Here is a 20,070-nt window from a genome sequence, read left to right as displayed (position 1 = left end):
ATAAACATACTAAGAAAGAACATTTTCCCAGACTTGAATTTGTATGTGAATGTGAACAATGGTTTCTCAATAAACTGTCCAAATGTTGCATTTTTCCTTTTTAAATTATTTAAATAAAACAAACAATAATGAAACATGAAAAATGGAACAAAACAGTTATGTTACTTTCTTTGTTCTTGTTTGTGTGGTGATAAATGCTTTCAAAAAATGAGGATCTAAATTTAGTTTTACCAAAATACAAATAGAAGTTTGTCTTGTCTATTAAGTATAGAGAGAGCTTGGTAGAACCACATGGGTAGGGTCAAACAATCCTGCCTTGGCAAGAAAATGAACCAGGAAAGAACCAAGACCATTCACTGTATCTAAGACATCTGCAGTTCAAGCAAGCTGGCACAGTAAGGCCAATAGTTGTCTGCATAAAAGGAACTAAAATCATAAACAACATAGAAATGTATTTCCTCCACACATTCTTCCAATTCCACAGCTCAAAACATGTTTCTGCCTAAAAGGATTGAAACCCCTTCTAATAGCTTCATAGAGTGGAAAATATCCCATTCAACTTCCAAGACTGAGAAGAAATATATAAGTAAATCATAGAACCAAGCCTAATTTTCATGATTAAGTTCTACTGAGATCACAAAATTGAGAATTAAAGCCACAGTGCCAACATGACTCCACTTACTGCACTTGTCACTCACATGTGTGTGGCTATTGTTGCTCCCACAGACACACAGTGATGGTGACACAACAAAGAAACTGTCGTGACGACACTTCACCAAAACTACAGTGATATTAAGCACACTTTAAGAATCTGTACTTCATCAGAAATTCTATCAAAAATGCATGAATCACCAGCCACCAAGGATGCACGAAAGCCTCCCTTCTAATAATATGTACACTTAAGTTTTGTCTGCAAACACTAAGCCTCAGTAACACCTGGCTTTCCTGTACTAGGGCAGCATTTATTGTAATGAAAATCAAAGGGAAGTCCTGGCGGTAAAAAGGCAGGGTTGATGGAAATGGAACGTAATGAGAAACTTCAGCTGATGAGTAGGACTATGTGCCTGTTTCTGTCAATTTAACTCACAGTGGTTTGCTTATCCTCAGAAACACTAGAATACTAACTTCTAAGGATCAAGTCGGTGTGGATAAGAAACAATGCCTGGTACCAGTATAACTGGATAATCCAAACGATTATCTTATGAAAAAGACACAGGCAACTGTGCAGCATCCGAGCCTCCTGGAGGATAATAATACCATTTTCTCTTATCAAAGACCTTTAAATCATCTTAAAGCTTATTCCGTAAGATGCTTCAAATCCCCTACGGTCTAAAAAACTTTCACCTATGATGGAGTATTTATTAGTGAATATCCTCAGAGGAAACGTCTTTCTGGCAATAAATCTCTTCTTTCGCCTTCCATGGCTCTGTTCCCAAAACATTATGAAATACATAAACAAACATCTTGTTTGCCCAACAAGCCCCAAGCTTCAGTGCTCTAGATCAAAAGAGCACAATAGTCCTGAATAGAAAGCAGGTCACTTTTAGCAAGAAGAAAAAAAAACTGTAATAAAAATGCAAACAAACATAAAGGTTTACTTGGCTTTCAAAGCAGCACATTTATGGTCCCTAACAATGCATCAGGAATGACTGGGTATTCAGAGATTGTTTATAACAGAAATTACCACAAAGGACTGGGTGTTCAAAAAGTAGTGGGCATGATGTTCCTGTTTTCAGTGAACCTTCATCCTTATCCGAACTTATCAATACTTGTCTATAGATGAACAAAGCAGGGCATAAGCAGATAGTCATCTAAGACCTGAGGTGACTTATTAAACATAAGACGTCAGACACTGACCCCGAAGGCAGGCCCATCTGCCATGGTAATATAAATTAGTTCTGTTTTGGGGAAACTAGCCCTGGCTTAAAGTAATGGCTCTTAACTAAATAATACCTTTATCTTGCTGATTCAGGAGGCATCTACACTAACCTGTTCAGTATTACATATAAATAACAAGACATCCCCAAACAAAGATTACAGTGAAAATGGTTGACTGTAGAAGTAGTTCTAGGATACAGAAGGGGTGAGAAAGGGAGATAGAAAGAGAAGAAAGCCATATTGTTTTCTTTTTTCAAAAGTTAACAATGAAGTGAGTGGGCTTTATCCCACAGAAGCACTTTAGGAATTAACATCCAGCATGCACCTCAGATTTTTCCAGTCTTAAAAGCTTGTATAGATATGATATGTATCCATCGGATCTCATGGGTGAGGGTGGGTGTTACTCACCAGACCCTGAGAAGCTACACGGGATGTGAATGACTTCTAACAGCTGGGGATAAAAAGTGAATAGAATCAGACGCTGACTGGACACTGGAGCACGGCTGGGGGTCCTATGGAGAGGTAAGGAGTAAGTGGTACTCTTGGAATTGCTTGCATCCATCTCACTGACAGTGCAGATGGAAAGGGACAGGAGGGAGGGAGAAAAGCACTGGCCACAGAGCAATCAGCCAGTCTGCAGTGGCCCAGAAATAATGGCATCACTGACAAAGCTGCACTACTCCAGTTGTGCTGCGTGCTAAGGTGACTTCGTTTATTATTTCAGCCTCTTGGAAAAGTCAAGGAAAGTGGGCAAGTATCAGCCCTTAATCTGCAATTGTATCTTTATGTTCAAGCATGCTGTCAATTCTAGAGTACTACAGGAAAGATAGATCAGAAATGATGTTCCTGGAATGCACTAAACACATGTCTCCCAAAGAGGAAGATAATTATTAGTATATTATAGTCCATAATTAAAGTATGGACCCACCATTCTTTATGGAGCCTAGAAAGGTTTTTCAAAGGAAACCACATGATTCTTTTTTGTGAGGTTTATGATTCATCATCCAAAATATTTCTTAGCTCTGGACTTCTGTTTTAAAAATATCACCGTGGCTTATGTAAATATTTAACTTTTAAACTTTTCATTTGAACTCTGTATAGAAATCTCAGATTACAAGAGAAGGGTATCTACCACTGACATTTACAGACACATCAGTCATCAGCATTCTAGATGAGAGACCCACAAGCTGCCTCACACAAAAGCCTAGAGGAGGCGAGAGTGGCAGATGGAGGAGCGAGCAGAGTCAATCGCCCCTATGCTGTTTCCCAGAAATGAGAGAACATTAAAGTACAAATGTATGCCTGCAATCTAAATCACATGCAAACAGAAGGGGTGGTGCCTGCTCAACCAGAAAGTGCAAACGTCAGAGGGTAACCAGGAATGAAGTAGGTAATGACAACCATGAAGTCCACAGGCACAGATATTTCAAGTTATTCAAGTCACTTGAGACAACAGAGCATCAGGTCAGTATGATGATCAGGTGAGTAGACCCTCAACCTCTAGGCTAAGGAGAAGGGCCCATGGCAAAAGGTGCCGCAGGGTGCTACCCACAGGCTACAACTAAAAAGTGTAGAGAGCCTCCAACACACAGGACAACCTACTAAAGGAAAGCAAATTAAGAACCCCATCTCCTGCCATTCATCAGTATCCATTATATGTGGGCTCCAAACCTCAATTAACAGTAACAGTAGCAATAAAGATGATGAGTCAGGGGGGGAAAAAAAGAAACAAACAAAAGTTAAAATGTGACTCCATCAGGCTTTCTGACTTGAAGCCATCTTTTGCCATGCATGAATTAGATGTTTGGGAATTCAAAACAAGCCACAGACAGAAGAATGTTATTTGCAAGATTCACTGCAGCTAGAACCCAAGAAGTATCAACACAAGTGCAAGGGATGTGGTAAATAATCCAGATCAGAAATGGCCAGTAATGACTGAAAAGGTGCTCCGCTTCCTGGCAAATCAGGTAGGGAATCTTGAAACATAGATAGATACAATAGTCACATCAGTCAGGAAAGGTTGAATGTTTCCTAACACTGTTGACTGGGGCATGAGAACAGTTTCTTTCACATAGCATTATGTAGATACAGCCAAAGACTAAAATTAAAGTCATGTTTAGCTTTCACACAGCAATGGTACTTGTAAGTATTTCTCTTAGAGAACCTGTAACCTGTATACCCAAAAACAGAGCATCAGTCTGGCCATTGCTCTGTCTTGGAGGAGGTTTAGTGTTGCCCCAAGTCAGAAAGAAATACCAAGAATCCATCAGTGGGAACCTCATTATCATTAAATAAAGGTTTGCAATCCAATATGAAGATACATTAGTACAAGTTATAAGAAGGGAGTAGGTTCATACAAGAGTATCTGTAACATTTGAAGAAGTCAAAGACAGGTTCCAAAATAGCAAAAATAACATAATAACGGGATAAAATGGATTTGGGCAAAACCAAAAATGCAATATTTACACAGTTATACATTTCAAATTCATGAAGAAAATCCAGGAATAAATAAGAAAGCCGATATCCATTCCTGGATCACACACACACACACACACACACACACACACACACACACACACACACACAAACACACACAAGGAGAGAGAGAGAGGGAGAGAGAGAGACAGAGACAGAGACAGACAGAGACAGAGAAAGACACGAGAGACAGAGAGACAGAGAGACAGAGAAACAAAGAGACAGAGACCAACCTAGGATTGGAATTATCAGATAATGTTAAAGATATTTATACTGCTTTAATCTCTTACTAGAAGAAAACTATGTATTATCTACATTTTTAAAAGACTGTATCAAAATATAATAGTAAAGAGTCCTTCACCAAACATACATTTTTTCCCTTTCATTCCTTTTTAAACCTTATGTACTTATCTTCCTTTCCCCGGGGTTCCTCTTTTAGAAAAAGAAGAATTTACTGAAGTTTCTTGAGCTTCTCAGATCTGAACTAAACTGGTTTTATTTTTACAGCAAACTTGGCACAGAAACAGGGCTTGAAACTGCAAGACAATGTTCTCCTGTATCACATTCTAGATAGGAGTTGGAGGGTTCTTTTATGTTGAGTCTTTTCTCTGATTCTCATAGGGACTTGGATTCTTTGGCTAGCACTCCCTGTTATGACTGCTGGTATCCATGTGGCATAGTCTAAGGAAGGCAACCTTTTGGCACTTGGGGTGGGCAGGAACTTCTCACCCATGACTTATAAATAAATGCATCCTTCTTACGTACCAGAAAAGCCACTGTGCTTAAAATAAAATAATCATATTCAACAACTCATTTTTGCTAACTATATTCAATAATCTTTACAGAACCAACAGTCAGTAGAAAATTTCTCAAAATAAGTCCAGCAGGGGAACAAAGTATGAACATTTATCACTAAAAGTGATATTCACATTCATCTGCTTGCACCAACCCAAATACCCTGTCAGTGTTTCGCTATACACATTTCAGCTCTCTAAAAATGGCTTGCCATTTCTGGTTTTGAATTCTGAAATCTCTCATCTGTGCTGTCTGTCTTCTTTGTCACCTATCATTTCTATGGTGACAAGTCAAAGCAGCCATTGGTTGAAGGAGGCAGCGCTGCATTGTCTACAGAGAGGAAGCCAGCAGCTTGAAATCAGGGCTCAAGGGCAAGGCAGGATACAGCCATGACAGCAAATGGCATATGTTAGGCACCATGAATGTGAGGGGCTCCTACCAGAGTCATGTGAGACAAGCTCTGACAACAAAGTGACTCTCCAACCACTCTTCTTACCTGTGAGCCCAGGATAAGAAGACTTACTGCAACTACTAACCAAGGTGCTTCTACACAAGCTTCATGGATCAAAGGCAGAGCGTGTTGAGGGACAGCTCAGAAAGGCAAGTCATCTTATATTAACAATAGTGTAAGCTTCCCAATCACAGAAAACAAATGTGTAAACTCAAACGTTAGTAAACTTGAATTCTATTGTTCTCTCTGACATCTCCATAACCCAGATGGGAGGTTCTTCATACTAACTACCAGACAAACAAACATACTAACTACCAAACTTTAAACAAGGAGTCCTGTACAGAGTATCATGCTTGTAGCACTCAGCCCTGTTCCTTTAAAAAGCTTATGCACAACCTCAACTAAAAACCTGGCATACTGCCCTCTGTTTGTGTGCACAGTTTGTCCAGCCTGCATGGACTCTAATGCATTGTTTACAGTCGTCCAAGACCAAAAAGTGGATACATCGCTTGATCTGGTTCCAAGACTGGGCTTAAAGCCAGAAAGAAAATGACAAACTTGAAAAGGTGGTAAGTTTCTTTTATTACTATTTTCTTAAATCTTCTCATCTGTTCAAGTCTAAGATATATGACCATTGACTAAAAAATAAAGCACTAACCAGATAAATGACTGAGGAATGACTTCGAGATCTAAGAAGTTAAAAAGTAAAATTACCATTTCTTGACTAAGATTAATATCCATAAGAGGAAAAGCAATAAAGAAACAGAAAGCAATCCCTCCCCTCTTCCCACCATTAGTTGTTCCCATTGGTTATATGATCAAGAAGGAAAAACTGGTATACAACACTTAAAGCCATTTTCTCCATTGAAAATTTTACACACACACACACACACACACACACACACACACACAAGATCAAAACATTAGGCTCTCAAAACAATAGAGACCCATCAAAGAGCCTTTACCCCCCTCTCTTCTTCAAGCAAAAAAACATTTATGATTATTCTTCTACTGGAGCTTAACTGAGTTGCTGTGAATTATTTAAAATCCCCAAAATATCTTCTGGTGCTTTTATGGAAATTTGATTTACAAGTTGAAAAAATCAAACTGACAGTTTGGTCTCTTGTACAAGTACCCAACCTTTAGAAATGCTCTAGGCATTATAAATAAATGTTTCACAAATATAGCTGTGACTGTTCTAAAAATAGGCCTTAGGAGTGAAAAGAAAAAAAAAACCTTTTAAGCCATTGTTTTATACATAACAGCAGGAAACTAAACAGAATGTCGAAGACAATGCGATTAACACACCCAGTAACAAACAAGAACAATAAATATGAGATCTTACCCACATATAATTCCTGACCTGGGTGTAAATTCTATAATTTCCTCCCACATCTATGGTAATACATGCTTCCAGAACAAACACACATAGGAGTTAGATAGAACTCCAGCACCATTAAAATAGGATTTGCTTTTTAAGACTGTGAACTGGCCCATTCAGGGCTGGCCTGAAGGCCAGATATTAATTTTTCAGCATAGAAACGTTTCTGAGAGGACTCACAACTCTGATGAGTTACAACATGTACACAGTGTAAAAGGTTCCCAAGGCCCAGCCTAAGACCAATTACCCAAGGACTTTGAATACCTGGAATCTAGCACTGCAGAGAGCATCTCTTGTGTACTGTATGGAAACAACACCTGTCAATAAAAAGCTGGTGACCTATTAGCTGAGGCAGAAAATAGGAGGTGGGAATTCCAGGAGGGAGAGAGGAACTCTGAGATAAGAGTCTTGTGTGGAAATACATTGGCCCCAAACTCTGAAAAGACAGACATATAAAACTGAGACAAGGTTACCAGCTACGTGGCACTCAAAGAACAGAATGAACGGGTTAATTAAATTACAAGTTACTCAGGGATAGAGCAAAAGCCTGTGGCAAAGGCATTTATTCATAAATAATAAGTATCAGAGTCGTTATTTTGGGAACTGGGGCATGGGTAGAAAATCCCACAATTACATAACATGCGCTTCAAAACTAATATTTGAACCACACTGAACAGCAATTGGTAAGCCCCTATCTGTTCTCATAGTATTCTATTAGTTTTGCTTCTCTATTGGCTTCTAAATGTGTTCTGTACTCTCAAAACAACAACAAACTACCTCTTCAGATGTCAGAAATTAGAGGATGAAAATATTCTATGTGCTGGGCCTCTTAGGTGCCAGTGACTCTTGAAAACATAACCACTTCCTATGAATAGTCTTGTCTAACTGCCCATTAAACCTCAAATAAATCTTCAGGTCTGCAGACAGTTTTTAATAATTCAGTACAGAATCGTCAACTGGCTTTACAAGAATTGAGCTACTGAATTCTTAGTGTTGTGGGCAGAAAGCTAAATGTGGGAAGTTTCTTGAAAACTCAGTAGAAAAGTAGCTTTAATTTTTTAATACTGTTGTAGTTTTACTCTCTGTTGCTGTGAAAACAGGATCAAAAAGAACTTGGGCAGTGGTTTATTTGGCTTATGGTTTACAATATATAACCGGGGAAAACCCAGGCAGGAACTCAAGGCAGGATTCTGGAATCAGAAACTGAAGCAGAATCCACAGAGAAACATTATTTACTAACTTGATTCCAGGTTCATGTTTCACTACCTTTCCTATAGGCAGGCCCACATGCCTAGGAATAGTACTGCCTTCAGCAGGCCTGACTCTCCTACATCAATTATAATTAATAAGTATCCCATATATATATATATGTCCACAAGAACAAGGCAATTCCTCATCTGGTGTTCCCTCTCTCCAGATGTGACTAATTGACAACTACAATTTGCCATAGCAAACATGAATAAATTATCAAGGCCATTTCAGACTACTACTGGGAAAACTGTTAATTATAGCACAGGGAGAAATGACAAGGACTGACTGCTCCACCTTTGGTCATTAAGGTCAAAGGGAATTTTCCCATTGACTTTCTTCATTCTGCATTGAAAGGGATTTAAATCATTGATGCTCCAAAATCATGATCACCACCAAATACAACCCACAAGCCCAACTTCTTGACTTGAATAGGAAACAGTAATTATATTAGGATCTAGTGAATCTAGCATTTCTCACAAGCATCTATGAAAAGTCCTAAGGCCCTAAGGCTGAGTCTCTAGAAGTAGAATCAATAAATAATACTACAAAAGGTCATCTGTGAAATGGGAAGACATACATAAGGTAGAAAAATACTCTCTAAGGACCAACAGGAAAATGTAAGAAATCTCTTACCTTATTCTGATCCGTCCAGTAAAAGAAAAATCCCTGAGGATCAGTCCTCAAAATAATTGGAGTAACAATAGTAGAGTCCTAGAAAATGAAAGAAGCATGTATATCAATTCATGTCCCCATGGGAAGTTACTAAGAACCAATAACTCTTAAGTGACTCTTCAACGTTATCAATTATTAATACAAGTTTAAACCAAAGTAGTCATTTTTAACGTCATAAAATTATTAATCAGACAACTAAAGAAATGGATCATGCCTAAAAGTGATTGCTACACAAAAATCAGTACTTGGGTTTAAATCCCTAGAACCTACATGAACCCAAGTATGGTCATAGATAGTATAGAGCCAGCATTCTTTTTTTTTAATTCGATATATTTCTATTTACATTTCAAATGATTTCCCCTTTTCTGGCCTCCCACTCCCTGAAAGTCCCACAAGCCCTCTTCCCTCCCCTTATTCCTCCAACCACCCCTTCCCACTTCCCTGTTCTGGTATTGACCTACACTGCTACAGAGTCTTTCCTTAACCAGGGGCCACTCCTCCGTTCTTCTTGGACATCATTTGATGTGTGGATTATGCCTTGGGTGTTCCAATTTTCTAGGCTAATATCCACTTATTAGTGAGTGCATATCGTGATTGATCTTTTGAGACTGGATTACCTCACTTAGTATGATGTTCTCCAGCTCCATCCATTTGTCTAAGAATTTCATGAATCCATTGTTTCAAATGGCTGAATAGTACTCCATTGTGTATATATACCATATTTTTTGTATCCATTCCTCCATTGAGGGATACCTGGGTTCTTTCCCGCTTCTGACTATTATAAATAGGGCTGCTATGAACATAGTGGAGCATGTATCCTTATTACATGCTGGGGATTCCTCTGGGTATATGCCCAGGAGTGGTATAGCAGGATCCTCCGGAAATGATGTACCCAATTTTCTGAGGAACTGCCAATCTAATTTCCAGAGTGGTTGTACCAATTTGCAACCCCACCAGCAGTGGCAGAGTGTTCCTCTTTCTCCACATCCTCACCAACACCTGCTGTCACCTGAGTTTTTAATCTTAGCCATCCTGACTGGTGTAAGGTGAAATCTCAGGGTTGTTTTGATTTGCATTTCCCTAATGACTAATGATGTTGAGCATTTTTTAAGATGCTTCTCAGCCATCCGAAGTTCTTCGGGTGAATGGGAGGTATAGACAAGAAAATCCCCAGAAGCCTCTGGGCTAGCAAGCCTGGTATAAACATCAGTAAACAACAAAAAGAACTTGTTCCAAAGATGGTAGAAAGTTAGGACTTTAAAATGTTGTCCTCTGATCTCCACACAAAACCCCGTGGGACATGTAAACCCTTGCACACACACATATAATCACACATAGATACATGTATCAAAAGATTGTCAGACACAAAACTGACAGAGTTAAGCAATAATAAGAACATCTCTATCTAACTGGAAAAGGAAGATAGTAATGCATTTATTAAGACACAATTTTAAAGACACTGGCATACTTTCTGTTAGAAAACTATATTTAGATTTCCAAATAATGTTAACACTAACTATCATTACATATTTCATATAATTAAGGTTAATTAAAATCCATGCTTGAGGATAATATTTTAAATTACATTTGCTCCATAAATGATTTTTAATTGTACCAAAGAGAGTAAGCATAGCTTTTGGGCATTATTGTTGCCAAGGCAACAGTAAATAAGGCCATCTTTCACATATTTGGAAAGGTGCATAGGAAGCTATTGCAGTTTAAATTCCACATACTAATCTAAAACATCATAGACAAATAGTGCTCTGAATTTAATGCAGGAGTCTATGCACCTCAGTTGTATGCATTGTGCTATAAAAGCAAACATTTTTGAGATGTGTTCTATTTTCTGACAATATTCAAAAAATTACTTCTTGCACACACACAAACACATTAAATATTGTTTTATAAATTTCAAGTAAAACTACATCATTTGCCCTTTGCTTTCACACCTTCAACTCCTTCCCCGTCCCCTCATTCCAACCTCTCCTGATTCACATCCATGGCCTCTTTCCCATTATTTGTTATGCATATGTGTACATACATATAGCACCTGCTGATTCCATGCACTGTGACTTGTGTGTATATGGTTTCAGGGCTTGTTATTAGATACCCAAGTAAGGGGCTCAACCCTTGGGAAGACTAATTCTTCCTCTTTCCGCAGACATTAGATGACCATTGTTCATTGTCATGAGGTGGGATCCTGTGATATCTCCCCATACCACACAAGCATATTTACTGGTGAACTAATATACTAAGGTCTTAGCCGAAAATACCTTTTGCCATTTTTCTTTTGCTCTTTGGAGATCATAATTACATCATTTCCCCATCCCCTTTCCTCCCCCAAGCCCTCCATATACCCTTCCCTTCTCTATTTCAAATTCATGTACTCTTTGTTGTTACATACATATATTTATATACATGAACATATATATCCCTAAATAGAGACTGCTTAGTCTAAATAATGTCACTCAAATGTATATTTTCAGACTGATCATTTGGTATTGGATAACTAATTATTGTGATCTTCCCTCGAAAAGAGAACCTCTGCCTCTCTCCCTTAGTTGTCTGCAGTTCTTTGTATAGGGCTGAAGTGACTTCATTGCCCATAGTGTTGGTGTTGCTTGCTTGTTTCGAAGACTGTATTTAATTATAATAATTACAGTATTTCTCCCTTTCCTACTTTCCTCCCAAGCCCTCCATATACCTGTCCCCTCTCCCTTTCAAACATCTGACTTCTTTTTCATCATTGTTTTATTACTGTGTGTGTGCACGCGTGTGTGCGTGCATGTGTGCGTGCGTGCGTGTGTGTGCGCACGCGCGCGTGCGCGCGTGCATGCGTGTGTGTGTGTGTGTGTGTGTGTGTGTATTTGTATTACTAAATATAACGTATTGAGTACATATATTTCTTGAATATATATTTTCACGGCTACTGTCTGGCACTAGTCAATCAACTAGTGTGCTTTTTCTCTCCTCAGATGCCTGTAATTCTTTGTGGAGGTTTGAGGCCTCAGAGCTTTTTTCCTCATCTGGTTTATTTGTTTTTTGTCATCTTTGTTCAACTCATATTTGGATGGTCTTGTGAAAACATACATGGTTATTTGAGAAGAATCTACAAGCACTACTTTAGTAAGCCAGCACAATTCCTAACAATGTATAAACATTTGTCTTATACCCACAGATAAATGTAGAGTTCTCCCATCTTCAAGGACACTTCCCTTTGCCACAGACAGAGACCATTACAGAAAACCACAACAAATCAACAAAGAGTGTGTTCCAGCCCGGTCCCAATCAATATGTCTACAAAACCCTCCTATACTTAAGGTTCAGGGATCATTGCAGAAGATGGGAGGGAGGGAAGATTATAAGAGTCACAGGATCAGAGAGTTTACTGTGAGGTTATGTCTCCTAGAGCTGGTGAGAGAATCTATCTATTAAAGGCAAGGCTCACAACCAAAACAAGAGATTGTCTCTCCTAGTGACATCAGAAGCTGTACCCGGAAAGTCCCACTAGCAACTTTTTTCCCTTTTATTGAAAATAAGATATTTTTCCCTCAAATAATATAAGCTGATTACAGTTTCCACACCACTCTACCCCTTCCAACCTCCCATCCCATCTAGAGCCACTTCCTTTCTGTCTCTCCTTAGAAGACACACAGGCTTCTATGGGATAAAAAGTATCTGGGAGGCAGAGGCAGGTGGATTTCTGAATTCGAGGACAGCCTGGTCTACAGAGTGAGTTCCAGGACAGTCATGGCTACACAGAGAAACCCTGTCTCGAAAAAAAACCAAATATATATATATATATATATATATATATATATATATATATATATATATGTATGTATGTATATGGTAAGACAAAAACTAACACATTGGAATAGACAAAACAACTAGAAGAAAAAGAACCCAAGAGAAGGCACAAGAAATAGAACTGTTCATTTACAGACTGAGGAATTCCATAAAACCACTAAACTGGAAGCCATAATATGTAAACTGAGGATATGGTGCAGAGCCATGCAGGCCCTGCGCATGTGACCCTAGTCTCTGTGACTTTGTATGTTGATCTTGTTGATACAGAGGCCTCAGATTTTGGTGTCCTCTATCTTCTCTGGTTCTTAAGTCTCTTTCTGACTACTTCTGCAGAGTTCCTTGAGACCCAAAGAGAGAGATTTGATAGAGACATCCTGTATAGGGATGATTATTCCAAAGTCTCTCACTTTTGCATGTTGTCTGGCTCTGGGTCTCTGTATTTTTTCCCAAGTGCTGCAGGAGGAAGCTTCTCTGAGGATAGCTGACCAAGGCAGTTGTCTATAAATATAGTGTAGAGCCATTACAACACATTTTCTTGTTACATTTTACTTTTTTTAAACAATAGTATTTGGTTTTACCCTAAGTCTCTGGACTATCTAGAGGTAGGTTCTTGGTCACCCAAGCAATGTCAGGTATGGGGTCCATCTCACAGACTGGTCATTAGTCAAATCACTAATTGGTTGATTCTTCACACAAGCTTTGTACAAACATTGCACCAGCATATCTTGCAGGCAAGACATCAATATTAATCCAAGGTATTATGTTTATCTTTTGGCTATGTGCAAATTATCTTCAGGTACTAAAGATGTTAGAACATGGTGTGAAAGCCCTATGTAAGCACCTGCTTGATTTCTCTAATCAACACAATGAGTTGTGTAGGTGTTGTCTTCAACAATGTACCTCGTCCTCAGTTTGTGGAGAGCTGTCTTGGCAACAGTCTGGGCTGTTTGGTGATTCCCATGGGCCTCCTTTGGCCACCGACTGAATTAGATATAACCCAATTCCAGTGAAGAGATGGCCAGTTGGGGCTTTGTTTCCCTTGTTATTTACAAACCTTAGTTAGATCATCATATATGTAGTATTGAAAGCTTCAACTGTATTAGATTTCCATACTACCACTCAGATGGCCTTTAATTTTACTGTACTCCCTCCTGTACTCCTGAACTCCAAACAAGATGGCCCTGTTCTCCCTCCCTTGTTCTCCTGCCCATTTGTTTGTTACATTGCAGGCACTCCCATCATGCTTCCACAACTATCTATTCTATTTCTCATGCCTAATGATGTCTATCTGTTTCCCTAGACCCTTTAAACATAATGATGGTTCTACAGAGTAGAGGTTGGTTACCACTGACTTACAAAGTTATATCTACATATAAGCAAATAACATATCTTTCTTTCTGGTTCTAGAAGATCTCACTCAGAATGACTTTGTTTGTTTGCTGCTTGTTTGTTTGTTTTGTGTGTTTTGTTTGGTTTGTTTTTGTTTGTTTCTGGTTCAATCCATACCAGAGAATTTCATGGTTTCATTTTTTGATACTTGGGATGTTTTCCAGGGGGTTTCGTTTGGGGGGATGTTTTTTGTCTTCTTTTGCTTTGTTATTTTTACTTATTTACATCCCAAACTCTGCCCCTACCTCCCAATTCCCCACTCACAGAGTCCCTTCCCCAACCCTTTCCCCTTTTCCTATTAGGGAAGGGCACTCTTGGGCATCCACATACCCAATTATTTCACATCAAGTCTCTGCCAGATTAGGCCAAACAAGGGAGCCCTGTTGGGGAACAGGGTCATTGTTCCAGCCTGTGTATATTCTTTGGTTGGTGGCTCAGTGTCTGAGAGTTCCCAGGGATCCAGGTTAGTTAATTCTACTGGTCCTCCTGTGTTGTTCCTATCCCCTACAGAGCCTTCAATTCTTCCACCGACTCTTCAGAAGAGTCCCTGACCTCTGTCCAATGTTTGACTGTGAGTATCTGTGTCTGTTTCAGTCTGCTGCTGGGTAGAGCCTCTCAGAGGACTGTTGCACTAGGCTCCTGTCTGCAAGCATAACAGAGCATCATTAATAATGTGAGGGACTACATGGTTCTTGTGCATGGGATAGGTTTCATGTTCTGTTCAGGCCTTTATTGATTGGCCATTCCTTCAGTCTCTGCTCAGTCTTTGTCCCTGCATTTCTTCTGGACATAAATTTGGGTCAAAAGTTTTGTGGGTGGATTGGTGTCCTTATCTCTCTACTGGGTGTTCTGCCTGGCTATAGGAGGCAGGTGGCTTCTTCAGGTGCCATGTTCACACTGCTAGGCATCTCAGCTACAGCCTCCCCAATGTTTCCAAATAAAGCTGAGAATAGTCCTTTCAAAATCTGGGATGAATTGTGTTGGAATTTTAAGGTAATAGCATCAAATCTATAGCTTGTTTTTAGTAGGATGTCCATTTTTTACTATATTAATCCTACCAATCCATGAGCATAGGAGATCTCTCCATCTTCTGATGTCTTCTTCAATTTCTTTCTCAACATCTTAAAAATTCTTGTAAGTCTTTCACTTGCTTGGTTAGAGTTACCACAAGATGTTTCATATTATTTGAACGCATCAATAAATGTGTTCTTTCCTAGATTTCTACATCAGTTCATTTGCTATTATATACTTATATATACTTGTATATTTGTATACTTATTATTTGTATATTTGTATACTGACTTTTCTGAGTTAATTTTGTAGACAGCTAAGCACTTTGGTGAAACAAATACTTTACTGAAAGTTTTTATCAGCTATATAGGAGTTACCCAGTAGAACTTTTAGGATATTGTATAAATACTATCATATCATCTACAAATAAAGATAATGGGCTTCTTCGTTTTCTATTTGTATCTTGTTCATCCTTCAGTTGTCTTATTGTTCTGAGTAAGTCTTCAAGCATGATACTGAATATATTTGGAGAGGGTAGACAACCTTGTCTTATTTCATTTTAATGGAATTACTCTCTCCACTTAAGTTGACTATGGGCTTGCTGTAAACTACCTTTATTGTGTTGAAATATGTTTGTTGTATCCCTAATCTCCTCGAGATTTTTATCATGAAGGAGTGTGGGATTTTTCAAAGGCATTTTCTGCATCTAATAAGATGATCATATGGTTTGTGTCTTTTAGTTTGTTTCTATGGTAGATTATATATATATTTACAAATGCCATCTCTAGGATGAAGCCTACTTGATCATGGTGGGTATATTTTAATATGTTTTTACATTCTGTTTGAAAGTAATTTATTGAGAACATTTGAATCTATGTTCATTAGGGAAACTATTCTGTAGTTTACTTTCTGTGTTGGGTCTTTATTAGGTATGTTTATCAGGATAACTGTGGCTTCATAAAACATACTGGGCAATGTTCCTACTATTTCCATTTGTGGAATAATTTAAGTACTGAATCTAACTCTGAGAAAGTCTAGTAGAATTTTGTGCTAAAACCATTCAATCCTGGGCTAGTTTTGTTGTTGTTGTTGTTGTTGCTGCTGCTGCTGCTGTTGTTATTTATTTGTTGGGAACATTGACAAAATTTTAAGGACTACTTCTACTTCACTAGAGTTTATAGATCTGTTTAAATTGCTTATCTGATCCTAACTTTGGCAAATGGTACATATAAAAAATTATCTTTTTTTTAAAGGCTTTCCAATTTGGTGAGTTCAGGTTTTAAAGTATGTCCTTAGGATTCTCTGGATTCTCTCAGTGTCTGTTGTTATGTCTCCATTTTTATTTCTATTTTTGGTGGTTTGGATATTCTCTCTGCATTAAGTTAATTTGGATAATGTTTTCAATCTTATCAATGTTTCTCAAAGAACCAACTCTTTGTCTCATTGATTCTTTGTACTGCTTCAATTTTATTGATTTCATCCCTGAATTTAATTATTTCTTGCAATCTACTCCGTTCTAGAGCTTTCCAGTGAGCTGTTAAGTTACTAGTATGAGATTTTCCTCATTTTGTCTGTGTAGTCATTTAATGCTATGAACTTGCCTCTTAAAACAACTTTCATTGTTTCCATAAGTTTTGATGTATTTCATATTCCTTTTCATTCAATTCTAGAAAGTCTTTCATTTCTTTATAATTTCTGCCTTGACACATTTTTCATTGAGTAAGTTTAAGTTCCACAAGTCTGTATACACTCTATTGTTTCTGCTGTTATTGATATCATATCCAGCTTTAATCCATGATGGTCAGATAGCATGCAGAGTGTTATTTCAATTTCCTTGTACCAGCTTAGAATTAATTTGTGTCTAATATTTCATAAATTTTAGAAAGTTCCTTGAGCTGTTGAAAAGAATGGATATTCTTTTTTGCTGATGGCAAGAAGCACTTGCTGACAGGAGTTTGGTATAGCTGTCCTCCAAGAGGCTCTGCTATCAGATGTGGATATAATAGACAACCATCAGACTGAACACGGGGATTCCAATGGAGGAGTTATGGGCAGGACTGAAGGAGCTGAGGGGTTTGCAACCCCATAGGAAGAACAACAATATCAACCAACCAGACCCCCCCCCAAGAGCTCCTAGGGACTAAACCACCAACCAAAAGTATACATGGAGGGACCCAGGGCTTCAACTGCATATGTGGCAGAAGATGGCCTTATCTGGCATCAATGAGAGGAGAGGCCCTTGGTCCTGTGGAAGTTCAATGCCCCAGTGTAGGGACATACTAGGGCAGTGAACTGGGTAGGTGGGTGGGTAAAAGAGCAACCCTCACAGAAGCAAAGGGGAAAGGAGATGGGATAGAGGGTTTGTGAAGGGGAAATTGGGAAAGGGAACATCACTTGAAATGAAAATAAATAACCAAAAAAAAAATATCCAAACAAACAAAAAACCTGTAAATATGTTAGGTCCATTTTGTTGGCTGGCTGCCTTGTTGGCTGGGTGGCCGGCTGACTGGTTGGCTGGTTGGCTGGTTGGCTGGGTGGCCGGCTGGCTGGTTGGCTGGTTGGTTGATGGGTGGGTTGGTTGGCTGTTTGGCTGTTTGGCTGGTTGGTTGGTTGGCTGGTTAGCTGGTTGGCTGGTTGACTGGTTGGCTCATTGGTTGGTTGGCTTGTTGAGCTTTCTCCTCAAGAACAGAGGATCAATCCCAGAATCTTGTATTCTACTCATTGAGCTAAATCTGTAACCCTTCTTCATTTGGTTTATAATATTAGTTAGCTCCAGCAAATTTCTGTTTAGTTCTAGTCTGGATGACCTATTGGCAAGAATGGGTTACTAAAACATCTCACTGTCGGTGTGTCAATATGTGATTTAAACTGTAGTAATGTTTCTTTTATAAACTTGGGCACCCTTGTGTTTGTCCGGTGGATGTTAAGAATTGTAATGCCCTCTTAGTTGATTTTCCTTTGATGAATAGGTAGTATCCTTCCCCATCTCTTTTGATCATTTTGGTTTGAAGTCTATTTTGTCAGTCATTAAAATGACTACCATAGCTTGCTTCTTAGATCCATTTGCTTGGAATATCTTTTTCCTTCTCTTTACCCTTAGGTGATGTTTAGTTTTGATGTTAAGGTTTTATTCCTAGACTGTAGCAGAAGGATATATCCAGTTTTCTCATTTATTCTGTTAGTCTGTATCTTTTTATTGTTGAATTAAGACCATTGTAATTAAGAGATATCAGTGATTAGTGTTCATTGATTCCTGTTATTTTGTTGTTGTTGTCGTTGTTGTTGTTTCTGTTTTGTGTGTGTGTGTGTGTGTGTTTCCCTCTTTTGATTTGCTTATTGGGATCATTTATTTTTTTATTCCATGTAGTTAACCATTTGATGCTGGAGTTTTCCTTCTAGTGCATTCTGTAGGTATAGGTTTATAGACAGTACTCTTTATTATCTCCATTTAATGTGATTGAAAGTTTTGCTAGGTATAGCAATCCTATGTGGCATCTGTAGTCTCTTAGACTTTGTAGAACATCTGTCCATAGCCTTCAGGTTTTTAAAGTCTCCACTGAAAAGTCAGGTGTTATTGTAATAATTCTGGCTTTTTATGTTACTTTGTCTTCTCCCTTGTAGCTTTTAGTATTTTCTCTTTGTTCTATCTGTTTAGTGTTGAAAAGGCTTTCTTTTCTGGTCCAATATATTTTGTGTTCTGTATGCTTCTTGGACCTTGACAGGTATCTTCTTTTTTAAGTTAGGGAATTTTTTTCTATGATTTTATTGAAAATATCTTCTGTGCTTTTGACCAGGAATTCTTACCTTCTGCTATTCATGTTATTCACAGGCTTTGTATTTTCATATTGTCACACTTCCTGGGTGTTCCAGGATTTCTTTTTAATTTAACATTTTCTTTGACAGAGATACCCATTTCTTCTCTCCTGTCTCCAATGCCTGAGACTCTTTCTTGCATCTTGGTGAGGTTTGCCTCTGTGGATCCCGTTCTACATTGTTTTCATCTCCACATTTCCCTCAGTTTCGATTTATTTATTCTATTTACATTTTCAGGTCTTGAACTGTTTTGTTAATTTCCTTCCACTGTTTGTGTTTGCATAGATTCCTTTAATGGATTTCTTCACTTCCTTTTTAAGTACTTCTATCACATTTATAAATGCTATTTTAAGGTCTTTTGTGCTTCAACTATGTTCAACATTCAGGGCATGCTGTGGTAGGGTTGCAGAGCTTTAGCGAAGACATATTGTTATTGTGGTTTTATGCTGGTGTCTAAGTATCTGGGTTTGGAAAGACTATAATTCCAGGTGTTGATATCTGATCTTGTCTTTTTTGGATAGGTGTTTTATTCCTTGGTTTCTGTTTCCTCTGTGGTTCTTAGGATAGTATGTTGGCTATGTAATGTCCTGTAGGGAATTCTTCTGGGATCCTGATAGGTATGGCCACTGAGAGCTCTGGGTATCTGACTTTCCTGGTATTGTGTTTCTGGTTATTGGGAGCTGACACTTAGGAATGGGAGCAGGGGATGGAGGGCATTCACAGGAGGAAGGAAAGCAGGATGTTCCTTATGCAGGATTTGCATAGTCCCCTAGGAATGGGGGCAGAGAGTGAGGAGAGGCTGCAGCAGGTAGTCTGCTACAGAACTAGGGATGAGAATGGAGAATTGGAGTTGGAGGAATGGAGGGAAACATGAAGATCTGTCATTGGCCAACCTGTTTCCCTGGGTGGAGTGCTCTTTGGGTTCCCAGATGTCTGTGGGAGTTGATGGATGCAATAAAACAATGATGTAATGCATGGGGGATGGGGGGTTATAAAGGGAGGATCTATGTAATTCCCTGGGCATGGGAAGGGGGGGCAAGGGTAACCTCAGCAAGTGGCTACTATAGAGCTAGAGATGAGGGTTAGATTTGGAGGAAAGAAGAAATAGGTGAAGAACTGCAATTAGCCCATCTGCTTCTCTGGC

General features: G+C 38.7%; 1 protein-coding gene across 2 annotated transcripts in view; it reads right to left on the bottom strand.

The window, feature by feature from the left end:
- Positions 1–20,070, bottom strand: part of Plcb1 (phospholipase C beta 1) — a 699,616-nt gene that overhangs the window by 661,942 nt on the left and 17,604 nt on the right. For both annotated transcript variants that reach the window (XM_052183717.1, XM_052183718.1), the window contains exon 2: positions 8,865–8,942. In XM_052183717.1, the coding sequence (XP_052039677.1) occupies positions 8,865–8,942 (78 nt within the window). The remainder of the gene's footprint in view (positions 1–8,864; positions 8,943–20,070) is intronic.

The sequence above is a fragment of the Apodemus sylvaticus genome, chromosome 5, assembly GCF_947179515.1.
Source record: "Apodemus sylvaticus chromosome 5, mApoSyl1.1, whole genome shotgun sequence".
NCBI classification, from domain to species: Eukaryota; Metazoa; Chordata; class Mammalia; order Rodentia; family Muridae; genus Apodemus; species Apodemus sylvaticus.
This window is presented reverse-complemented; position numbering and strand designations above follow the sequence as displayed.